This window comes from Aplidium turbinatum, chromosome 5, assembly GCF_918807975.1.
Source record: "Aplidium turbinatum chromosome 5, kaAplTurb1.1, whole genome shotgun sequence".
NCBI classification, from domain to species: Eukaryota; Metazoa; Chordata; class Ascidiacea; order Aplousobranchia; family Polyclinidae; genus Aplidium; species Aplidium turbinatum.
In genome coordinates, this window is record NC_137476.1 from 24,276,745 (window position 1) to 24,299,358 (window position 22,614).

Here is a 22,614-nt window from a genome sequence, read left to right on the forward strand (position 1 = left end):
TACAATCCACAATTCCACAATACTGGAAACTCTTCTGTTAAGAAAAATTTTGGGTTTAGAGGAGAGGCGTTGTCCAATATTTTAAAATTAACTAGAATCAGCAATGTAATAGTAAAGCAATGGAAATTGAATTTCCATATTTAATCCCAGTATGGTGATGGGGCATTCTGCAAACTTACACATTCCAATTGGAAAAACATGAATGAATCGTTTCCAGTTTGACCATGTAATAAAAAAAGGATGGACGTATTCAAGTTAGGAGGTAATACTTTATGCAAGCTGGGGCGGCTGATTGGCAACATCATTTCAAGAACGAAATATAAACTATAATTTCATCGATACAAATTGACATGATTACAGTAGATATTGTGACAGAATACACAGCTAAAGATAGAACAGGTTAAACAAAATTAACTATAGCTTTCGAGTCAAGTGGGCATTGTTGTTACATTGCAGAAGTGTATATGGTTCGTGATACAAGAAAGTGTTTGAATCATGGTTTGAATAGACATAACCTTGTTATATATCAAATTTATATTTTCAACTATCAGTCTGTATATTGTTTTAATGTTGCCTTAAGTTGAAAGAAATAAGCCAAAATCCTACTACTGTACCAGTTGACAAGGAACTAAAAGTCTGTCAAAAATTCGTCCACTCAGAACAAAAGTTCGCAGACTCAGAACAAATTTAAAAGGTTGCTGTCTAAAAATTAACAATGGAAACACATAGCCATTTAAAATCAGTTCAGTGACGTTGAATTGGCATAAAGAAAAAATAAATTTGAAATCTCGCATTGCATGACAACTGTAGTCACGAACAAGTGACATGGTATTCTGATAGTAGATTAAAGCTTGCAAACGGAAATATAATAATTTATTCATATTCTGCCAATGCAAAAAATGTTGCACTTCGTCAAGACATCAAAGGCTGCGCTATGCCGACGGCACGTAATAGAATTACGTCTTTGACATAATGATGAAGAATTGGCTGAAAACCGTTATTGAGCTGCTGGAAATTATTGATATTAAATGATAGATGACAACTGACAATAAAAATTAATTCAAAGTTTGTGCTAATTTTTTAGTTACTGCATACTGGGAGTTCTTAACCAGGGGTGCTCACATCACTGAGAGATGCGTAACCTATTCCTAGGGGTGCGGGGATGCTGAATCATTAGGATTTGTTGTAGAATGGCATAAGAAGGTGGCCTAAAATTACTTTTTAACTGAGCTTTTGTTTTAGACCACCTTCTGAATTGTAAGTGATTACTACAATTCAGTCATTCAAAAAAGGGTGCGAGAACTTGTTTGTAAATTCAAAGAGATGTCAACAAGGAAAAAGATTAAGACACACTGCTATATATTAAAAAAAATTATATGATAACTGAAGGTCAATTGTCTGTCAACTAATTAAAGTTAGGGTCGCTTCATCTGCTCCTTAAAAACAGCAGTTTGAGAATTTCCATTTATCAAACAAGAGAGCCGATGATGTCAATCAAAAGGTTTCGATGCAAGGCATAACCGCATTCACCTTGACTTTTCTTGTATTTTTCGACCACCGTGTCAATCAAATCTTGCTTTTGTTCTTTTGTCAATTGGCCGAGCTTCACACCTTGTTGAGCCAATCGACGTTTTTCATCGAGCAGCATGGATATCAAGCGTTGCGTTCTTTTCTTTCTGTTATCTAGAAGAAAAAAAGAAACATGAAAAATCGGTTTACATTCTAAACATATTAAAAACTTGGATTTTCTAATCACAAATCGCCACCCTATGTTCACTAATGATTTGCTGTTGGAGCAGCAGCGGCTTACGTAAGAAACGAGATTGCAACAAATTAAAATTTCCACAACCTATTCATATCATTACTTAACATTAAACTAATGAAACAGTTCGTTGCAAACTACTAGAACTAGACGAATCATTGGCAGCATATTACTGGATTATTATCTAAAAAGTGCGACATTACTTTGAATTAAAAAGTGACGACTGCTGTTTTGGTTAAAAGATAAAATTACAGTTGGTTAGATTTAGTTGCGGATGTGAGGCTTGCCAGCAAAGGCGTACGAAGCACAAGGTAATGCGTGTGACGTTTTTTTCACAAGAACGCTACGCATGTCATGGAAGGAAAAAAGAAAACAAAGTAACCAAAACATACGAAATAAACGTCATGAACAATCAGCCAATCCCTGCACGTCACATCAATCTCGTACATTGAAAAACACAATGAAGCAGAATGGACTTGACTTGTCACCAAAGACACACAAGACAAAGACTTTGCAATTCAAAATTTATCATTAGATCGAGAGAGCTTTAGAATGGTATCTGATGGTCAGCCTAACCTTGTGAATTTCCAGCCAGCAAATCAGTCGTTTTTTTTACATTGATTTTAACATACATTGACTTTCAACATTGATTCAACGTCTTCAGACGTTGAATTATCGTAAAAAATCTGGATTTATGGCTGGCTGGAAACAACCATTTGCTCACAGCTGCAAACATAACGGTCCTTAGGAAATTGAAAAATTGGCCTTATGCATCCACTGCAGGTTAAAACCAATTAAAAAGGTCAACTATGTTAGCTGGGTAGTAAAGACAAACACAGAGAGATACATTGGAAGCTAACAAGCGTAACACTTCACGTATTTTGTACTTCACAAACTAACAATGTCGTACAAGACAGACCTTATAGTACAGTATACAAACATTGGCTATAAGTGGATATCAAGCAAAAATGGATTGATCTCTTCTTTACAAACCCAAGCACACCAACTGATGAGCTTCCCAGACAAATCAGTCGATTTTTACATTGGTTTTGACATATATTGACTTTTTACATTAATTCAACGTAACTTGCAGATGTTAAATTAATACAAAAAACGACTGATTTGCTGTGTGGGATTTTGTTCCAAGGTTTTCAGCTATATCAACCCAACAGCCGGCAACTGTGTGACTTCGTGAATATCCTTGTTTATACATTTTTGCCAAATTTCCTATTTTGCCGGATGCCATGCTGGAAAACCGGCTACAAAGGGTAAAGAAATGAAGGGCGCAAGCGAAGGTAAAGAGTAAAGCCTCACACAAATATAGCTGCTTTTCTTATAAGTGTAGCAGCAAGGGAGCGAATACAAGCCTTGATTCTGGCCTAGCTGGTAAAATCCGTCCTTTTTACTTTTTTAATTTTGTTTCAGCGTGATTTAGACGCTGATTCAATGTAACAAGGACGAAGTTTGATAGCTGAGACGTAAAATAGTGTTTTGCCTCACAGAAAAGAATACGTACCCTTTATAATATACAAACGCTTGAGGAAAATTTTAGTGAATGATGCGCCAGCGCGCAATGGCAAACTTTTAATGTGATGATTTCAAGAAAACAAAAGAACATTATGTATTGTATAATGTATATGATGAAGTATAAAATATGAAACAACTCGATATCACATCCCTAGACAGCAAAATCCATCATTTTAACATTGACTCAACGTCTGAAACCAAGGGCATTACACCAAGGGAAATAATATCAGGGGTGGCCAGTGGCCACACTTACTCTCACGCTGTAGAATGGAGATGCATCTGCGACAAATCCAAAATTTCGTAAGCGGCAATTTAAAACAAAGTTTATAGATTGGTGCTGGTTCGCACATATCCAAGTTTGTCAAGTAAAATTGATGCAATGTGTTACAGACTAAAAAAGTTCATTGAGGCATCTTATTGTGTAGAAATCCGAGAAAGGTATTTTGAAATATAGCTCACGACTTCTCGATAAACACATGTGTGATATCTGCTAGTTTTATGGGGTAGTCTGTTCCCACAACGTGAAAAGATAAGCTTTTGCCAGCTGGAATGCGGCACGCCGCACACAAGGTCATGCCATTTCGCCTTGAACGAGTTTGTGTAACACACAGTAACAATACATAATCGTTAATGTCAGTACAGCATATCGCGTGAGTTAAACAGAATTTTTACATTTCCCATTTCATCGGATATTTAATAATTTTTGTAAAAAGTTGAAAATTTACATTAACCGATGCCAACCAGTTACAATTAATCAAAAGAGCAAGTAAATGGCATTTAGTACAAGTAAGTGGTGTTCTCGTCTAACCTAAGATAAACTCTCGACACAGCAACTGGTTCCACCCTGTGATTAATATGAAGACAAAGACGTAACTTTTTAAGTTGCTATTTGAATAACCTTTCAAACGTGTAAGTCTTCTATAGTGGCTTGCGCAAAGCAAACAATCTTGAAATGAGTTGAACTACTTTGTCCTTGTGGCACAACGACGCCTTATGTAAACGAAAGAACAGTGTTGCCATATTTGATTCTTATGCAAATAAGTCAACAGTATGACTTATAATAAAATGTCTTGTATTCTTTTAGTTTTATTTATCAAAATGCCTGGTGAACAGTCTCTCTCTGCTTTTACTAGTATGACTTATGTTACATTATAGGGCAGGCTACGTTATAAAATTGGACTTCTTTATTTCCCAAGCATTAAAACTTTGTAATTTAAGCAGAAAATCTCCACTGGTTAACCGCTATTGTAACTTTGGGTGCAATTTTGTTGTTGAAAGTTGTTAAGTATGAGTTGCTAAACTTTTAGTTACCTTTAGTCAATAACAAAAGTTGGCCTGTCTTCAAAACCACTTGCAAAAGTTTCCATTTTGACATGGCTTCAACGCCTGGCGACGTTGAAACGATTGAAAACATGGAAACTTTTACTGGTCGGGACAACAAGAGGTGACTCACTTTCTTTTTCTTTCAAAAACAAGCGTGCCATCTCTGAGGCAAGCTCGTTAAGTTGGGATTCCGACAAATCCGAAAATTCCTTATTCTGGGAATGCAAATAACTTTGAACGTGTCGAACCATCTGGTAAAGTCGATATTCATCTAAAAACATAACAATGGTGTAAGATGGTTGAAACAACTCGACAATCTGTAGAAGTTGTATTGTATTCCAAACTTTCAAAAGAAAGCTCACGGTCAAAAATACAATTGCTTTTCGGGTCTGCTACTATTCGGTGAGTCCGATTCGGTGAGTTCCTAACCTCTAACCCTAAAACGGCAATGATAATTAGCCTACGGTACCCAATAATTTAAAAAAAAATTGAAAAAATCACCGAATAGGGATCGGACTCACCGAAACGGGCCATGCTTTTTAGTAGTGAAGCTAAGGCGGATTAGCTTTTAAAACGTTTGCTGAACTTTAAATCCGGTTTCTTTATTTTGGAATTAATCTTTTCATTGATATCACTAAAGCGATACGGTTAGGAGCCGACAAGACCAATTTGGATCAAACTCAGGACAGCCATTCCCACATAACACGTGTAACCCCACCACCAAAAATGTATGTCACATACCAGATAGTCATAGAAACAATTCACTTTACAACCAACTAAGTTTCAAGCGGTAACTATTTCAGCTGACCTAGTGCATTTTTGGGCGATGAAAAATGCCCCTCATTTCCACACCCACCACCGGCGGCCCGGCAGACTTTCAGATTATGAGTACCTACATACCACCGGACATCGCTGTATGATTAGAAATTGGTAACTTTTTCACCTAGGGTGGACGTCGCGGGCTCCCGGTCTATATGTGGTTCGTTCAGCGACTTACGAATGAGGCGAACAGGAGTAAACAGCTGCTTACGTTATTCTTGACTGTCATGATTCAAAAGCATCAACACAATGTATGGTGTAGCAGCAATGGACATTGTACAAAGCTACTCTGATGAGGCTTTTTCCCCAATCTGTCTCTAGCTTTGAAAAACCAGTTTCATAAGAAACAAAAAGTTCCTTAAAAAGTTAAAACCAAGCTTTTCATTAAAATGAATCCAAAAACACCATCACACTTCATGAGTGGTTTTAAGTCGGAGTTGTTTGAACAGACAACGCCTTTAATTTCTCCACAAAAAGGTGTTACTTTAAACTGTTGGGTGCCTGCTTTTTAAACTATAACCACTTCAAAAATTCCCTAAAGAGAACAGAATATATTTTGAAAATCAGAACGTACGGTGTAGGCTTTCTACCAACTGTACAAGCACGTACACTGCAAAAACCTCTTTGGAAGAAATGTAATGTAACTTATTAGATGTGAATACAAACTACTGTAGCTTAGAGCCTATAACCAAAAACTACTAGTATCACTGTGAATAGCGAGTAGTTTTAGGTGGTTTTGTGAAAATTGAAACTAAAATTGCCACCTGACAACAAAGCACAAGGAAAAAGATAATATGTAAAAATATGAAAAAGTTAAAAGTGGTTATTGTTATGTCAGACAAATAAAAAGAATACAGAGCAACACAATCAAAAAGCTGTGCTTCTTAAGAGGATGGTATAAACAACCTCAGTGCTGGTACCTAGAAAAATAAACAAACCATTGTGTTTATAATTGTTCAACTATATATCATAAACATCAGAGCGGTGGTATTGTAGTATGCTGTCTTCCTGTCAGTGTTGGGCAATTGACTATTTGGCAGCACAACCCTTGTGCTGCCTTAAGCCTCTTGCGGAAGAAACGCATGGTTTTATAAAAACAAAATTAGCTTGAAAAGAAAAAGACTTACGGTATATTTAAATCTTTGACAATATTTAACTAGCAGAAGCTTCCTTTTGCATCAACGATACTGCAAAAAAGATAACTTTTGTATGAAGGTTGAGTAGAAAATGCACCTTGCACGAACACGCAAACTGCTTTTCACTATCTGACGTGAACTCTGTTGAATGGAAATACACGTTGCTCTAATGGTGGAAAACTGATATATTGATTTTCCCTAAAAAAAGATACGACAAATATTCCTCTGCTCAGCGGTGAAAAAAAACATAGATTCCACAGCACGTCACCGATGCGACGCGTAGTCCATTGATCAACGTTGGAACCGTTAATTTCGTAATGAAAAAACAATTTTTTGGGAATACTGAATACCGTAGTGTTGAGAAGTGCAAACGTAATACCTAGCAATGTGATGTGAGTTTAATCAATAATTCATGACAAAGCTATATTTCTTTTCATACATTGCATTTCAGTGAAGCAGATACAGCTGTTTAAGTATAGTCATATAAAAATTAGACTTAAATGCTAACGGGGTCAGGTCTGGTCAAGAAAACTACTATTGGGCGTAGAAAAAACATGAAAAAATTGCATTTACTTGCAATATAAATTGCAGTAAAAGTTGTATTGGTGTAGGGTAGGGGTATTGCTATTCACTATACTTAAGCCATGCGATGGATTCACATTTATTTAGGAATTTCTTTTTTCAAATTAGTTAACAAATGTGGATTAATCGTTGTAGTTCTTAAAAAAGAGATCATGCACCAACAGTAAGTTCCCAAATAGCAGATGAAAGTGGCTGTAGTTACATTGCTATAGAATAGATGCTTTCATTTCATAAAAAGAAAACTTCAAAACATTGTCTGTCACAAAAAGTTTTATAAACCTTCTAAGGCCAATCCATCGTTTTCTCTGCCTACAAAAAGACTGCCAGAGAGTTCAAACATGTCAGAAAACGGCCAATCTGGCAATCGTAATAGCGCTTACTAAACGACCAATCATCTATGGACCAATTCTACTTATCTAAATGAAACACACCCTTGTCCCTTGTGTAGGAGTGTAGGCCGGGCAGTACAGTAGTTTATCACAGAAAATAACAAAAGCTGGGAGTCTGTTCGAATAGATAGGCCCGGGTGTTTAGAAAGCTGCCAGAACTCAGAAGTAGTATTGATGAGCTAAATAGCAATTAAGCTTTTTCATCGTTTGTGGTAAACAATGACACGGGTCTGCTTTGTAAAACCCTGGATACAATGCAACAAAAGCACATTGTACCAGACAGCAAAATCCGTCATTTACTACACACTCCTAATCTAACGCCATAATGACTCATTTGAGTCCACTGCACCTTTCTACACCAAATCTAAGTAAAACAGCGCTGAGAATGAACATTGAACAAACTAAATAAAACTAATTCAAATGCACATTTGATATTGCAAAGAACCCTTACCTGTATTTGTATCTTGCTTTTCAGATATGCAATTCCCATTCAATCCATCTAGAAAAATAGTAAGAAACATCCTTCAGCAAAACTAGTTGGTAACAATGTAGTGATGAAATAAACAATTGTTAATCTAAAACTATATAATATATAGATGAAAAAACGTATCACAAATTGCTATACTACAATTGGCTTAATGCTGCTAAGGCACTGCTATTACTGCTTAAGATCTGGTGGACCATGCGTAAGCTAAATGTTGAAAAATGACTAGTACAGAAAGCACAAACAATGTACTTGAATGCTAGGAGCTGTGTGCGTGCTGAAGACGGATACACAGTTACACACTTTCAGAGTGGAAGGGCATCAGGGTTCTGTATGCGACCCGCTGCTGTTCATCATCGTCATGGAAGCCCTGTCTCTTGAGCTGTGCACTGGCTGCTCCTGGAAGCTGTTGTATGCTGACGACCTTGCAATCAAGGGCCTAAGAGTGAACACGGGAAAGACCAAACTAATGATTTCTGGGCTCAACATTCACTGAGAAGATCAGGAAATCATCCTTGCTCTGTATGCCTAAGAGGAACCGAAAGTCTACCTTCTGCACCAATTGCTTCCAGTGGGTCCACAAGAATTGCAGTGAAATAAAAGGCCTACTCAGACCGAACCCATATTACCTAATACCTATTCCAACGCTTTAAGGGCACAGCAAGACCCATAGACGGCAGGCCAGTAAGTGAGGTTGTAGGTGGCATACTTGACGTGGTAGCTGACTTTGGCTATGTATATCATGTCTTCAGGAAGGGGTGTAAACTTGCAGCCATAGCGAGGTGCAAGTCAGCCTGGAAAAACTGCAGAGAAATTCCTCCCTATCCTTACAAGCAAGCACCTTCTTGCTGCAATCAGAGGTCAAGTTTACTCCAGTATTCCACATGCGTGGGAAGTGTCATGCTCTACAGCCCCGAAAAGTGGATAACACTAACAAGCACCATCAAGCGCCTGCAATGCAATGACAGAATAATGGTAAGATGGACCTGCCTGAAGACAACATCCAGTTTAAAACTCTTTTATCCAGGCTTAACATAAGAGACGTTGGTGAAGTCTTCCAATTGGACAGAATGAAATGACGGCTTGGGCACATTAAGCGCAGCACTAGCTGGATCTCTCAGGTCAGAAGTGTCAACATTGCAGCACAGCAGGGTCAAGGTAGACCAAAACTTTCTTGTGAAGAACTTGTTAAGCATGACCTTTCAGCCCTGAACGTGGACTCTGCCAACCCAAAGGACCATGAGGTCGAGAGGAAAACTCCACTCTCGACAGACCACACCTTCAACATGAAGATTAATTCATGGCCTGTAGCCCTGTATAATCAAAATTGGTTGATGACAATGATAATCAAGGCAATTGTGAAAGTAAAAAGCATAGGTCCCATACTATGTTATTGAGCCTTGAGGAATGACAAGTTAAGGTTTCCATCACACTAAGCCTTTGGCACTCATGAACACAGGGTGACAAGTTCTCTTCTCTCATTCACCTTTCCTTCAGTAACTACACCCACATGTTATTTCCCAGTCCCTGGGTAAAGAAAGTGGTGTTCATCAACAACCCACTGAAGCCATTTGTCGAACTAGGTTTGCATTATTGAAAAGCCAGCACCTTATCTACTGCACCACCGCACCAACACTATGCAGACTCAGCAATGAATACCTTTTACATCTCACAGAATAGCCTAATGAAAGACTTGAAAAATGATTAAATCGTATATAAACTGAGAGACTGATCTGAAAACCTTCAGTTAAGGAGACTTTCCTTTAATGGTATTCCTAATCCTCAACGGTACTACGACAGTTTATCGAACGACTATTGATCGAACGACAGTTAATCGAAACGACAGTTTATCGAACAACAATTAATCCAATGACAATTAATCGAACGACAGTTAATCGAAACGACTGTTCACCGAACGACAATTTATCGAACGACAACTAATCGAAAACCTAACCCTAACCTAAACCCTAACCACTGAGCATTACATTGCATATGTGCTTTGCCGTTCAATAAACTGTCGTTTCGGTTTAACAGTCGGTCGATAAACTGTTGTTTCGATAAACAGTCGGTTCGATGAACTGCCGTTTTGATGAATTGTCATTAGATAAACTGTCTTTCAAAAAACTGTCGTTCGATAAATTGTCTTTCAATAAATTGTCACGTCACGATCCTCAACATGCAGAAGTAAATAAATTGGTATTGAATTCTACTTTTTGGCAATTTTGCAGCACTGAGCTATTTATAACAAACTTAAATATAAAATCATACAAACCATTATGACAGATGTTAGGTGGTGGACATGTTTGCGGCTGGTTTAAGCAACCTGTAATGTATAATCATAACACAGCTGTCAATACAGATGAACAGAAAAGTTTCCCATTTTTTTATATTTATTATTCCATAAACCGATGCAAACAGATATTATCATGGAAATAATTTTGTCCTTATTTGTGGAAAACCAATCTGCTTCTTGCATTTCACTACTATTCATGTTGCAAGATCCTTATATTTTCATGACAACATGGCCAATATACATCAAATAACAAGTGCACAAAATGTGAGCAAATAATGTTACAAAACAGTTGGTGTGGACGTGTGGTACATGACAATTTATTGACTTGGTAATTGGGCTTCAAACACCAATAGTTCAACACCCAGTCAGTTGACCCCTTGATTCTACAGTTAAATACCCGAACAATCGAACATGAAATATCTGCAAACATTGAAACAATGCAAAAGAAGTACTGATGTGCAGACTGGGCATTGAGGTGTTAACGATTTCTTAACAAAGATCAAACCATGAAAAGCAACTAGCTTCTGTTTTTCTGTCATTAGTCTGCTACACATTTAAAGCAAAATTGTGCATGTTCTTAGCATAGTTTTCACATTGGCAGATGACTGCGTAAGAACGAAGCCAGTAGTTGTTTTAGTCTTAATAATGGCACATTATCACAGCCCAGTTTTCACTCTATGGCTACTAAGAACAGATTTTTGAAGCTGAATGGCTATTCTCCTTTTTAAGTGAAATAAGTCACTGTTGTAACCATGGAAACATAGTGAGGTACTTTTTATGACATTTCAGAAACATCCAATGGTAAAAATTTTAGTTGAATAACGAATATTTTATTTCCAATCTTAATTATTTCTCAAAAATTAAGAACAAAAAGCAGTTCTGGCAAATGACAATTTGAATGGTTGAAAAATTGGTGAAGAAATCAATGATATGTTTTCTAGTTTGTTCTCAATTGGAAGTCATTAATGTAAATAGTCTTGCATCAGCATTTTACTTTAAAACCAAAACACAACTATGCATTTAAAAAAAACATAAGCAAGTCGTAACTTGGAAGGTAGTCAAATCGACAAGGTATTAAATTAACCCCCCCTCAATACTAATGACATTGCAATATGGTTCTCTGTCAACACAAACTTTACCAATAAAACAGAATAAGAAAAATTCACTAACATAAGTATTAAGCATGTTATATATTATATGTATACAATCATACATGGCACAACAAACAAAAAATATTGTAATAAGCATGCTAAGGCAACTGTAAATAATACTGCACACTACACAGTCCAAACAAATTATAATTAATCATATGACGATTTGTATGAGAGTCATTAATTTCTACTTAAATTTCTTAGTAACAATACACTGGAAGTTGAGAGATTTTGTTAATTTGTACTTCCTTTGTTTTGCTCTCTTTCTTTCAATAAATGTGCACATTAAACCAGTTGAATGCTACATAAATAGATCATCTGTTACAGTTTCTAACATGGCTCACCACAATGACAAAGAAACATATGTCAAAAATAAACTCAAACATACTCTGCTGCATTTTTCCATCCTCTTTGCATTTTTATTTAACAGAACTTATTCAATCAAAAAAGAAAATGTTTCAATGCAAAACAAAATGGAACTTACCAAAATTATTTAAACCATACACAGATGTTGAGAAAATTAATAAAATAAAATTTACAGCTATACAAAGCATTACTGAATAACCTTATTTGTACCACATGATAAATATCTAAAACAAAACAACTCTCTGGGTTAACATTTCAAAGCAGGTCTGTATAACTTATGGTCCATGAGTTGTTTGCAACCATGCATGTATCTCATGTGTTTAAAGTTATTCCTTGTTGTTTTCGGTTACAAATGTCAGGTGAGATGCACAACCAACTAGCTTTCCACCCTTCTTTTTCACCGTTTTTAAAAAAAACTCCTAAAAATCAGGGTCTGCTACTATTCGGTGAGTCTGATTCGGTGAGTCTGATTCGGTGAGTTCCTAACTTCTAACCCCTAACCTTAACTCCTAACCCTAAAACGGCAATGATAATTAGGCTATGGTACTTGATAATTTAAAAAAAAAATTGAAAAAATCCTCCGTTAAGGGATCGGACTCACCGAATCGGACTAACCGAATCGGACTCACAGAAACGGGCCATTCCGTAAAAATCAGGAGGCCCAGGTAAAGATAGGTCATATACTTGAATCCAAGCATTGGGATACTACAGTAAGCCTATTATGGCACTAACAAGGAAACGGTGTTGAAAAGGAGCGATCTTTCTGGCGTCAGCACTACCCTGGGTTTTTTTTTTCGGTTATTTGTCGGTCATTGACCGATTTTTCAGCAAAATGTCCGAAAAAAATATAGTGAATTCGGTCAAAATGTTCGAAAAAATATGTAGTCAACGCGCGCAAATCGATTTCAGTGATTGAAAAGAAGCTTCTTGTGCTACTCTACAACTTTTTGTCAATCGAAAATACAAGACATAGACTTAGTCAAATTTCAAATGACGTAGACTTAGTGTTTGAACGTTGATCCAATGTCTTATTATATGTGATAACGCAAATACAGCTAAGTAACATTTCCCAAACGTGATTTTCAAGTGTGACGCAATGTTGCGTTGCCTTGGAAAGGTCAAACCGCTTGGCAGAGATTGATCGGTCTGTTCTGTCAATCGGGACATTTTCTCAGCATGTTGCATTATCAATTTTTGAGCTAGTGGTCAACCCTTTCGAAATGTTATTGACCAGACCTGGATAAACAACGAAGTATCCCTTTGAACTGGTAACCTAGTAAATAGTCACCAGAAGAACGCAAATTACTTTAATTATCAAATGCCTGGTGAACAGTCTCTCTCTGTTTTTATCCCTTTGAACGTTGATCCAATGTCTCATTGCTTGTGATAAACGCAAACATGAAAGTAACACACTCAAAGACTTCAACTTCCTAGAAATGCCACTGTGTTTTCAAATCTTTCCTTCGAGTCGTGGAAAAGATTGATCTGTCAGTCGGGAAGTTATCCCAGCATATTGCATAATGTTGTTAACTTTTGAGCTGGTGATAACCTCTGTGAAATGTTTGACTCCACATTGATAGATAGTGATTTTGTGTGATGGTTTTTGCAACGTCGTACTCCACTCCATTAAAAATTTTAAATTTGAAGTAATGTGTAATTGCAAACCAGGTGACAATTGGCGGAAAGTTTTAACAATAGCTGCGAACACTTTTGTATTACTGTAGTTGTTGAAGGAAAGATGGCCGAGAGAAAGGAACTAACCAGTAACCACTGTTTCCTTTGTTTCTCGGCAGTTGAGTGTAGCAGGAACTCAGCGCTAGACACGTAATTCGATTGACTGACAAAAGCAGCGGTTGAGAACTATGTGGCAGGAACTAGTGGTGCGGTACTGATGAGCCCAGCCTAATGGGCGAAACACGTGTGTATCGCTGAGTTCCTGCTACACTCAACTGCCGAGAAACAAAGGAAACAGTGGTTACTGGTTAGTTCCTTTCTCTCAGCCATCTTTCCTTCAACAACTACAGTAATACAAAAGTGTTCTCTGGCTCTAGTCAAAAAATGTCTTGTTGACATAAAAATGTATGCCAGGTTTGCATCACCAAAACAACTAAATTTATACTGCACTATAATTGAGCTAGTTTTCTGCAGCCTAACAGGTCACACTGAGATTCACTCAGTCATTTCTTTTATGACAGAACAATAGGCCTATACCTTTTTTTAAATTGTGATTATTTTTGTAATACTGTACTGTACCGAAAATGTTTTTGCTGGTCCTATTTATTGGCTTGAACTCTTATTGGTTGCACTGAAGTTTAAACGCCCAAGTTGCTAAAAGAGTTTATTGATTTCAAAGGTTTTCTTTTTTCTCTATTATTTTTAAACACCCGAAATAAAGTTTATATTTGAATAAAACCACAAGACTTCACTTGAGGATCACAGTAGCACATGACTTCTTTTTTTTTTAAATTTACCAAGCTTGACATTTGTCGCATTAAGAACTGGGAAGCAGCTGACTCGATGACTGATATAGTCTTTCGCTGCTTCCTGTCTGTTGTGGTATGGTGCTATTTTATTCGTATTGTGTATAATTGTAGGCTACCTATTCTCACAACAGACGAAATAAAAGTTTTCTCACTTTCTCCCTCTCAGCCCACTGCCTAGCGCCTCCATTGCTTTAAAATTTTTATTTTGATATTAGTTTTTTGTCAGTGATGCCAGACTCTGCTAAATATATTTTCTCAATTTGATTCTCCTTTTTTATGAGACATGATTTTTCAGATTTTAGGGTAGATGATGGAAAACTAGATTAGTAACTTAGTATGACTTCGTTCAATGCTACTAAACCAGTGGTTCTAAACTTGTTGAGACACGCCTTCCTTTTACAATTCTAACAAAATTCGCACCCCACCTTGTTTCAAAATCAAAAAACATTAAGCAGAACAGCAATTCGTTTCCAGGTAAGTTGCATCATAGACGGTTGCATTAATCCAAGGATGTAACTGTTTTTTGGATACTAAATGTTAAATTCGAGGATTAGTAGCAGAAAATGCACATCTCTGATCGGCTTCACAGTCAAGTTTGTGTCTAGATTTTGTCTTTATGTTCATGAGAGTAGAAAAAATATTTCCGCACAAGTAGCCTACGCGAATGAAAATGGAAGAAGTGTGCGTATATAGCCACAGCATCCACACTCATGTAAATGTCTGTACATGTTTCACCCAGAACTCAGTTACTGGCATTGCTTCAAAGTCGTCCCTTTCAGTGGAATTTTATGTTGGCTCCAAACAGGCGCGGATTTATGGGGGGGGCCCATGGGGCCCGGGCCCCCCCGAAATTTTGTGAAAAATTGTATGTTTCCGCATCAAATGGTTTGATATGCTTCTAAACAGCTGATATTAGTCCCTCGGCATCACAATTGATGAAAATGGTTGTTTTAATGTCTATTTTCTAGCATATCGTATATGTCGTAGTATCATTGTTCATATCTGTTTAGCTTTTTCTTTCTTTTTAATTGATTTTCAAATTTTCTGCCCCCCCCCCCCCCCCCGGAAAAAAAACTCTTAGATTCGCGCCTGGCTCAAAGAATTCCTCTTGTAAATTGTCTGTGGGGTTTCTTCTCTCGAGCTATCATGTGAGCAATTCCGAAATACGCTTCTACAACTTCTGCCGACGACGATTGGCGAAAGCACTCGCTACTTGCAAGGTTCATTTTTTTAAAAGAGTTTTTCTTGCATTGGATAAAAGCTAAAGGTATACTTTGGTGGTCAAGGTGTTTTTTTTTCAAGATGACGCTGCGAACGAGTTGGTCTCAAACCGTCGTTGCTCAGATTTTAAAAGGGTACCGTATGGCGCAGTGGCGTAGTCAGAAAAAAAATTTGGGGGGGGGCCAAATATTTGATGAATTGAAGAGAACGACAAAATGTTTGATTTAAGACATCACCACCTGATGTGCAGTATGGCGCATCCTGGTGGGTTAAGCAAGGGAAGCAATAAAGCTGGTGGGGGTTAGAGCGTGCCGAAGACACGCGTATTCTAGGGGGGTCCGGGGGCATGCTCCCCCGGAAAATTTTTGCAAAATTACACTTAAATAATGGATTATAACGCTTTCTGGAAACACTTTCAGGGTAATATTTGTATGAAACTTATTAGCAGATAAACAGCTATTAACTTATTAAAGGTAGCTCTTATCAACACACAAACGGGCAAAAACTGCGGCTAAAATTAGAGAACACAAAAAACTCAGCTACACAAAAACCCTACAGAGTAAGCGATTCTGAAATTGCTTCCACAGATTAGTTAAAAGAAGCGTAAATCGCGTAAACTTTGCGCGATTTACGATTTGCAAAATTTATTGGTGTCTTTTTGTGTGTCTAAAACAAGTCCTGGGGGGTGTTAATAGCCAGATGTCTTGGAAAACAATATAAATTTATACAAGACAATCGACTGACCAGTGTAGTTGTGAAGACATGTTTAATCATAATTCATGCAGAGTTTTTCAATTTCTTGCGCCCCCCCCTGTGAGCCTCACCCTCACACGCCCCCCAAGAGGGGCGCGCCTCCCAGTTTAAGAACCACTGTACTAAACCATGCATGACCTTTAGTTCCTTGTAGCCTAAATGGAACATTCAAGAACAATAAGGTCAGTTTTTTCTTCTGCCCCGCATTTGCAGACCAATAAGGAGGACGAACCAAACTTGATGTTGGAATGGAAAGCGGCCAACTTCTGTCGAACTCTATTTAGCTTGACGAGCTTGATCCAGGTCCACTAGAACCAGGGTTGAGAAAAACCCGGGTTTTTTTAAAAAAGCCCAACCCGCCCGGGTTTTTTTAAAAAAACCCGGGTTTTTTTGGGTTTTATTGGGTTTTTTTAAAAAAGATGCAAAAAAAGGAAGATTCATGCTTATTTCACCTCAAAACTACTTTTTACGAATGAAGTGCCAATTCACTCGAAGAACGAGTGAATTGAAGTACGAATGAAGTGCCTCACAGTACATGCTTGCATAACTCAATAAAATAATGCACTAGGGCTGTTGTTGCTTGAATGTTGCATCATCCATTAATTTCAAGATCAAGTTGGATGTTGCATCATCCAATGATTTCTATACCAAGTTGATGCTACCGTGGTAGAAATCACATTATTGCATCATTTGCTTTAGATTTGAAGGCAAGGAGCATTTATGCCATCATGTTTAAATATTTTTTATCATTTATATATATATTTTATATAGTAATGACTAATGGATGAGCAATTGCGTGGCCAATGGCCATTTAGGCAAATGCTCTGAAACAGCCGGCATGTTCGACCATTGTCGGCAGCCGTGGCCGAGTGGTTAGCGCGTTGGGCTCGCAGTCGAGAGCCTGCATGTTCGACTCCAGCCACCCGCACTTGCTGTTGTTTCTCTGGGCAAGAAACTTAACGATAATTGCCTCTACCTAGTGATCGATTTCGAGTAATGGGTAGTACCAAATTTAAGTCATAAGTAAAGTAGACAACCGGAAAACAAACATTGCCGTCGGCTGCAGCGTGGGTCAGGTGTATGTCGGAAGGCGTACACCGATGCATAGCGCTCAAGTCCGCTTTCCCGCAATGCAGGATAAAGATAAACAAACAAACAAACAAGCCATGCGTTAGGATCCAGAATCTGTAATTGGTAAATAACCTCCTAAATTGCATTTCACATCATATATACAGACTACAATATAGAGTAGTACTTTCACCAGTTTACCTATAAGGCCTTCTTGCATAAATGAGTTTTAGCGTAATATACACAAAGTGGCATTAGCCTACTTGATTTTTGTGCACTGTACAATATCCACTGCGTTTTCAGTTTATTCTTGGAAATTTACTGCACAATCACATCCTTAAGTCCTAATTTAAAGTTTGTTTTAAGTGCCTTGTAGTGTTTTTGTTCATTTTTTTAATTTTCTATCAAAAACTGGACAAATATGATGCTCTGGGTTTTTTTATGGGTTTTTTTGGGTTTTTTTAAGTGGGTTTTTTTTAAAAAACCCACCCGGGTTTTTTTGGGTCGGGTAAAATACCGACAATCCTGACTAGAACAGGTCCATACCAGGAGGATGCGCCTCCGGGTGAGAAATAAAACTATAAAGTGGTGACACATTACTCTATAGTTTTGGTGGCATAGGCCTACCACTCCGGTAGCCATACCTTTTTGACTACTGCATTCCAACTGTGGTGTTTTTGGCACACCATTCCGGTTAGGGACAGTAGAATACCGGGACGACTCACTTTAATGATTTTTCCTACAAAATGGACAGCTGGAGGGTTACTAAGAAGTTCAAAAATTAACAGAACTGCACAACGTTTTCTTTGCTTTTAGGTAAATTTATTCTCATCAAATGAATTGCTATATTTGGTTAAAATTGTGGGTGCTAAAAAAATCTGTAAAACCTCACTATACAGCAGTTTGAGGCTACATACCGTTACCGGTGTTGCGTAAAGTCTACCCCTGCATTATCATGACTTGAATACTATTAAATGAACATGATATCACATGTTTTCTACATTTATTTTGGCGATACACACTTTGTACACATGTGGGCAGGTCATAGAAACTGCACCTGAGTATGCGACATATGGCAGTAGACCTCAAGCTGTAGTTGCATTAAATTTTGTTATAACATTGTGACCCTCCAGTTGTCCACCTTACTTTTGAGTGAGCAATCCCCTACTTCTACCATCCCTACATTCCGGTACTGCATTCCAACTGTCTTCCATAGGCTATAATGTGCTGCTTTTTTTTGAATTTTTATCCTCCGACTGACAAAGCCTTGGTAGGTTATTCCTGGTGGCCTACTGTAGTTTCGCATAGCCTATTTGTAGAAGCTTTTGACGCAGGGCCGGTTACCGAGCTTGGCAGAGTGAAGTTTTCCGGTTGTTGAAATATTGTTGCCGGGGAATTATTCGACCCATTAGGTGTCCATAAGCGTGGCCCATTTCGGAAATGGAAAATGAATGATGACGTCTTTTATTGTCAAATTTTGTGTTAGTGTCTGATCACTATAGGTTGAAATATTTGTTTTAACACAAAAAAACTGCCAATGTAACTATGCATTGAATAATTCTATCTGCAATAACACAAATAGGCCATGCACATTTCCAAAAAATGAGACATCACTTAAAAGAAGGAGCCGCATAAAAGAAAATCGGTCACCTCATGCTTTTTTATGGGGCTTCCTGATTCGATTTCCGCGATTACTTTGTTAGCTAGGCTACATCAAAACTAGGCCTACACTATTTAACAAGTTGAAAAAGTTACTTTATTAAATACAGTAGAGCAAGTTTAGTCGAAATGTACTAAACTAAGCGCGTGAATCGACTAGGGGCAGGGTTTCAAAAGGGGGCTTGATGCGACTGATTTTTTTTAGTTTGTTGAAAACTGTCTTTGTGTGAGGCCTGGCCCAAAATAAAGCAATGAAAAATTGGAAATTTTGCCAACTAAGTATTTTTTAACAACTAAAAGAAAATCAGTTGAATACGTTATTGCGTCTCCTGACAGCAAATTCCGATTTTTTCAACATTGTTGGCTGCATAGTCGAGTGGTGAGAATGTCTGCGCGACGTCCATCGCTCAAGAACACCCAGCAAAGACACTTAACAGCATGTCAAAACAAAGAGAGCAGCTGAATAATATGTCATTTCGCTGCTTCCTGTTGTCTGTTATATCGCATCTGTGATCAGTGATCACAGTGTATACTATAGCCTACTGTATGTTGTCGCAATTGGGGCAAATTTTGAGGGCCGCTGCAGGTCACAGTTCCAGGTTCAGTTCCAAGCGGTTTTCAAAGGGTCCTTGAATATTTCCAAATTTTCAACATGAATTGTAAAATAAGACATTTAAAAATTGTTTACGTTTTATTTGTGTGTTGCAGTGATTCTCAAACTGTGCATTGCAGCACCATGGTTTGTTGTTTGAAATTTCAAAGGACGTCACAAAAAAGTTCGGTTGCCCAAGGAAAAGATATTTTATCGCATATAAAAGAGTTAATTTTTTTTATAAGACTACAAAAATATATATGTTCAAGTTTATTCTTTTAATTAAGACAGTAGATCAATGCTTAATTCAGAGAAGCAAACGTTTGTCAAATCAAACGGTCGATCTGCACTCACAGTTTTGCAATGACTGTGGTTACAACAAAATATTGATTGGGCTAGAAATAAAAAAAGTGAGAAATTGTTTTGTAACTTGAAAGATTGCAAAAAAAATTATTAAATTGACAGGTTTTTACCTTACATTAGTCATTTTTGACTTTGATAATGCTTTTGTATACATTTTGATTTAAGTATAATTCAACAGATCACAGATAGCCTACGTTTTGCAGAAGTCAACTTAATAACTTTGTTCTATGTTTGAAATGTTACAACTGCGCAGAAATCAAACCACACTGCGCAGTTGCGCACCGTAAGGGAACATTGATCAGCACATGAATTACTGATTTTTGATCCTGTGTGTCTATAGCATATAGGCTATAGCCTAATAATAACTTTGTCAATGTCATCAATGGTCATAAATGTGACGCGAGCTCAGCAAATTCTTCTGAGTGTGTCATTTCGAAACTTATGAAACATTTATTTCCGTTTGTACACCAAAATTTCAAATCATTTTATTTTAGGTTCTGCGACCTCTTGTTGGGCACCAAGAGGGTTCCGCCAAAACAAAAAGGTTGAAAACCATGAGAACGATGATCATCATACATAAGATCATCATCATGATTATCATCATGATCGTCATCATGATGATCATCATATGATCATAATGATAATGCTGTATGCCATTTATCCTGGGTCAGTACATTTGACATTGATAGATAATGTGATGTGCAGTCTGAAAGTCTGAGCTAGATGCACAAGATGTTGAGTCGATGGAAATACGTCGCTGTTGAAATAGCCCACCTTAGCTCTCAAGCGATTGAGCTTACCCATGAGGTAGTTCTGCTCCAGGTAGAGTATTTGTAGTCTATCAGAAAATAGTGTAAATTGAATTGGTCTCGCTATTTCTTTCCATTCATTGTTTCAAACTTTGAAAATATTGAAGTTGCAGATACCCATACCCTAACTACAACATGGTAGCATAAAGGACGTAGCAAGGGAATTTTCATTCACAAACCAAGGTGGTAGATGTAGTAGTTCACTGAGTAAAAATACAAAGTGACATACAGAACATACAGAATAACAATTTGAAAAGGCCTTAGGCTATAATTATTTAGGCCAGGGTGGTCCAAGACTGCGAACATGAAGGGCCACATTAGGGTCTGAGAAAACCTTCACAGGCCGCATAGTGAGAAATGATAACGCGTTGCTGAAAGTAGAAATGTTGTTAAATAAAATCTTAACTAGGTTGCGATTTTGAATTTCTTTTCTATAGATTTCGATCTGTTTTAGCTACATTCTTACTGTTCGCAGGCTATGAACATTAACAAATCTTGTCGCTGACAAAATACAGTTGCAATGAAAGGACTGAGTTTGCTGTTCTGATCGACCTAATGTTTTGCTGCACGCCTAACTCACTTTTTAATCTCTGCTTGCGACTCAAAAAGTGATTTTCAGCTAGTATACATAACACGTCAACAAATTAGCAAACCAAAACAATTTATTGTTTTTTTGCTTTTGCATATAGTGTCGATCTCTGGTTTAAATGGTCGACAGACGTAAGCAGGCATCCACGGTTTCATCAGCCATTCTGTTCCGTGTGTCGCTTTTTAATCGGTTCATAACGGAGAAAGTGCTTTCGCATATGTATGTGCTACCAAACATGGAACATATCTTCAGTGCGACGTCATTTAATCGTGGAAACTCTAATTTACAACCAAATTCGAGAGTGTAGGCTACTCTGCGCCACTGTTGCCACTCTCTTGTCATGGAAAAGTACTAGATTTGACTAAAAAAAACACTAGATTCACAAAAAAAACACTAGCATCATAAATGCACGATCATTCACATGCATAATGTACAAAAATGACAGCCAATGGCGTTAGTGAGTGTTAAAAGCAGGGAGTCGAACCGAACCCGAACCGGATTTTTGTAAACCGGCTTTGGTGCGATTTTGTCTGAACCTTAACCGGAACTGAACCGAAAATTTGAGTTAGCTTAAACCCTAACCGAACCCGAACCGGTTGAAAAAAGCGGTTCACTCCAGCATTACGTCATTGTTCGCATTGTGGTAAGTGAAGTTGTACGTAGCATGTTGTTATCTTGGAGGCCACATTGTACGGATGAATTATAGCCTATTCCGTAACACACGATCCACTATCATCGATGCTTTGGAGAGGAATTTTTTGAGGTAAACAACTTCGGTTCTGTGACATCATAGACAATAAGTTTGATTGTAACTTGTGCAACAAACAACAAAGGCAAGTTAATTGAGCAAAACAGTGTTGAGAACAGTGTTGCCAACCTTGCGGTTTTCACGCCCAATTGGGCTAGTTAGTAGTTGGGCAATAGTAGGCCTAGGCCTAATTTTATTGGACCCGAACCGGAACTTATAAAACCGGTTTTAAGTTTCTTCGAACCTGAACCGGAACTGAACCAAATTTTGAAACAATCTTTGAACCAGAACCGGACCCGAACCGGAAAAATCAAACGGTTCGACTCCCTGGTTAAAAGTCCTTAAAATTGCAAAGTAGAACTGAATTTCCTTGAAAGTGAGAGCCCTGATGTCATAGCCGTAGGAGAATAAAACATTTTGGGGGGCGAACTAAATTTTCCCAAATTTAGCCTGTGCAAATACATTGTCAAAAACGCAATATTACTCACAATCATTTC

The 22,614-nt window shown here is 37.6% G+C and overlaps 1 protein-coding gene across 1 annotated transcript in view; it reads right to left on the minus strand.

The window, feature by feature from the left end:
- The window catches only part of LOC145770703 (receptor-type tyrosine-protein phosphatase-like N), a 36,678-nt gene extending 24,621 nt beyond the window's left edge, over nt 1-12,057 (minus strand). The window contains exons 1-5 of the mRNA XM_082582398.1: nt 11,951-12,057; nt 10,295-10,345; nt 7,990-8,037; nt 4,743-4,883; nt 1,531-1,683 (exon numbers count right to left, since the gene is read on the minus strand). Of these exons, the coding sequence (XP_082438524.1) occupies nt 1,531-1,683; nt 4,743-4,883; nt 7,990-8,037; nt 10,295-10,345; nt 11,951-12,020 (463 nt within the window). The 5' untranslated portion in view covers nt 12,021-12,057. The remainder of the gene's footprint in view (nt 1-1,530; nt 1,684-4,742; nt 4,884-7,989; nt 8,038-10,294; nt 10,346-11,950) is intronic.
- Nucleotides 12,058-22,614: the final 10,557 nt, after the last annotated feature.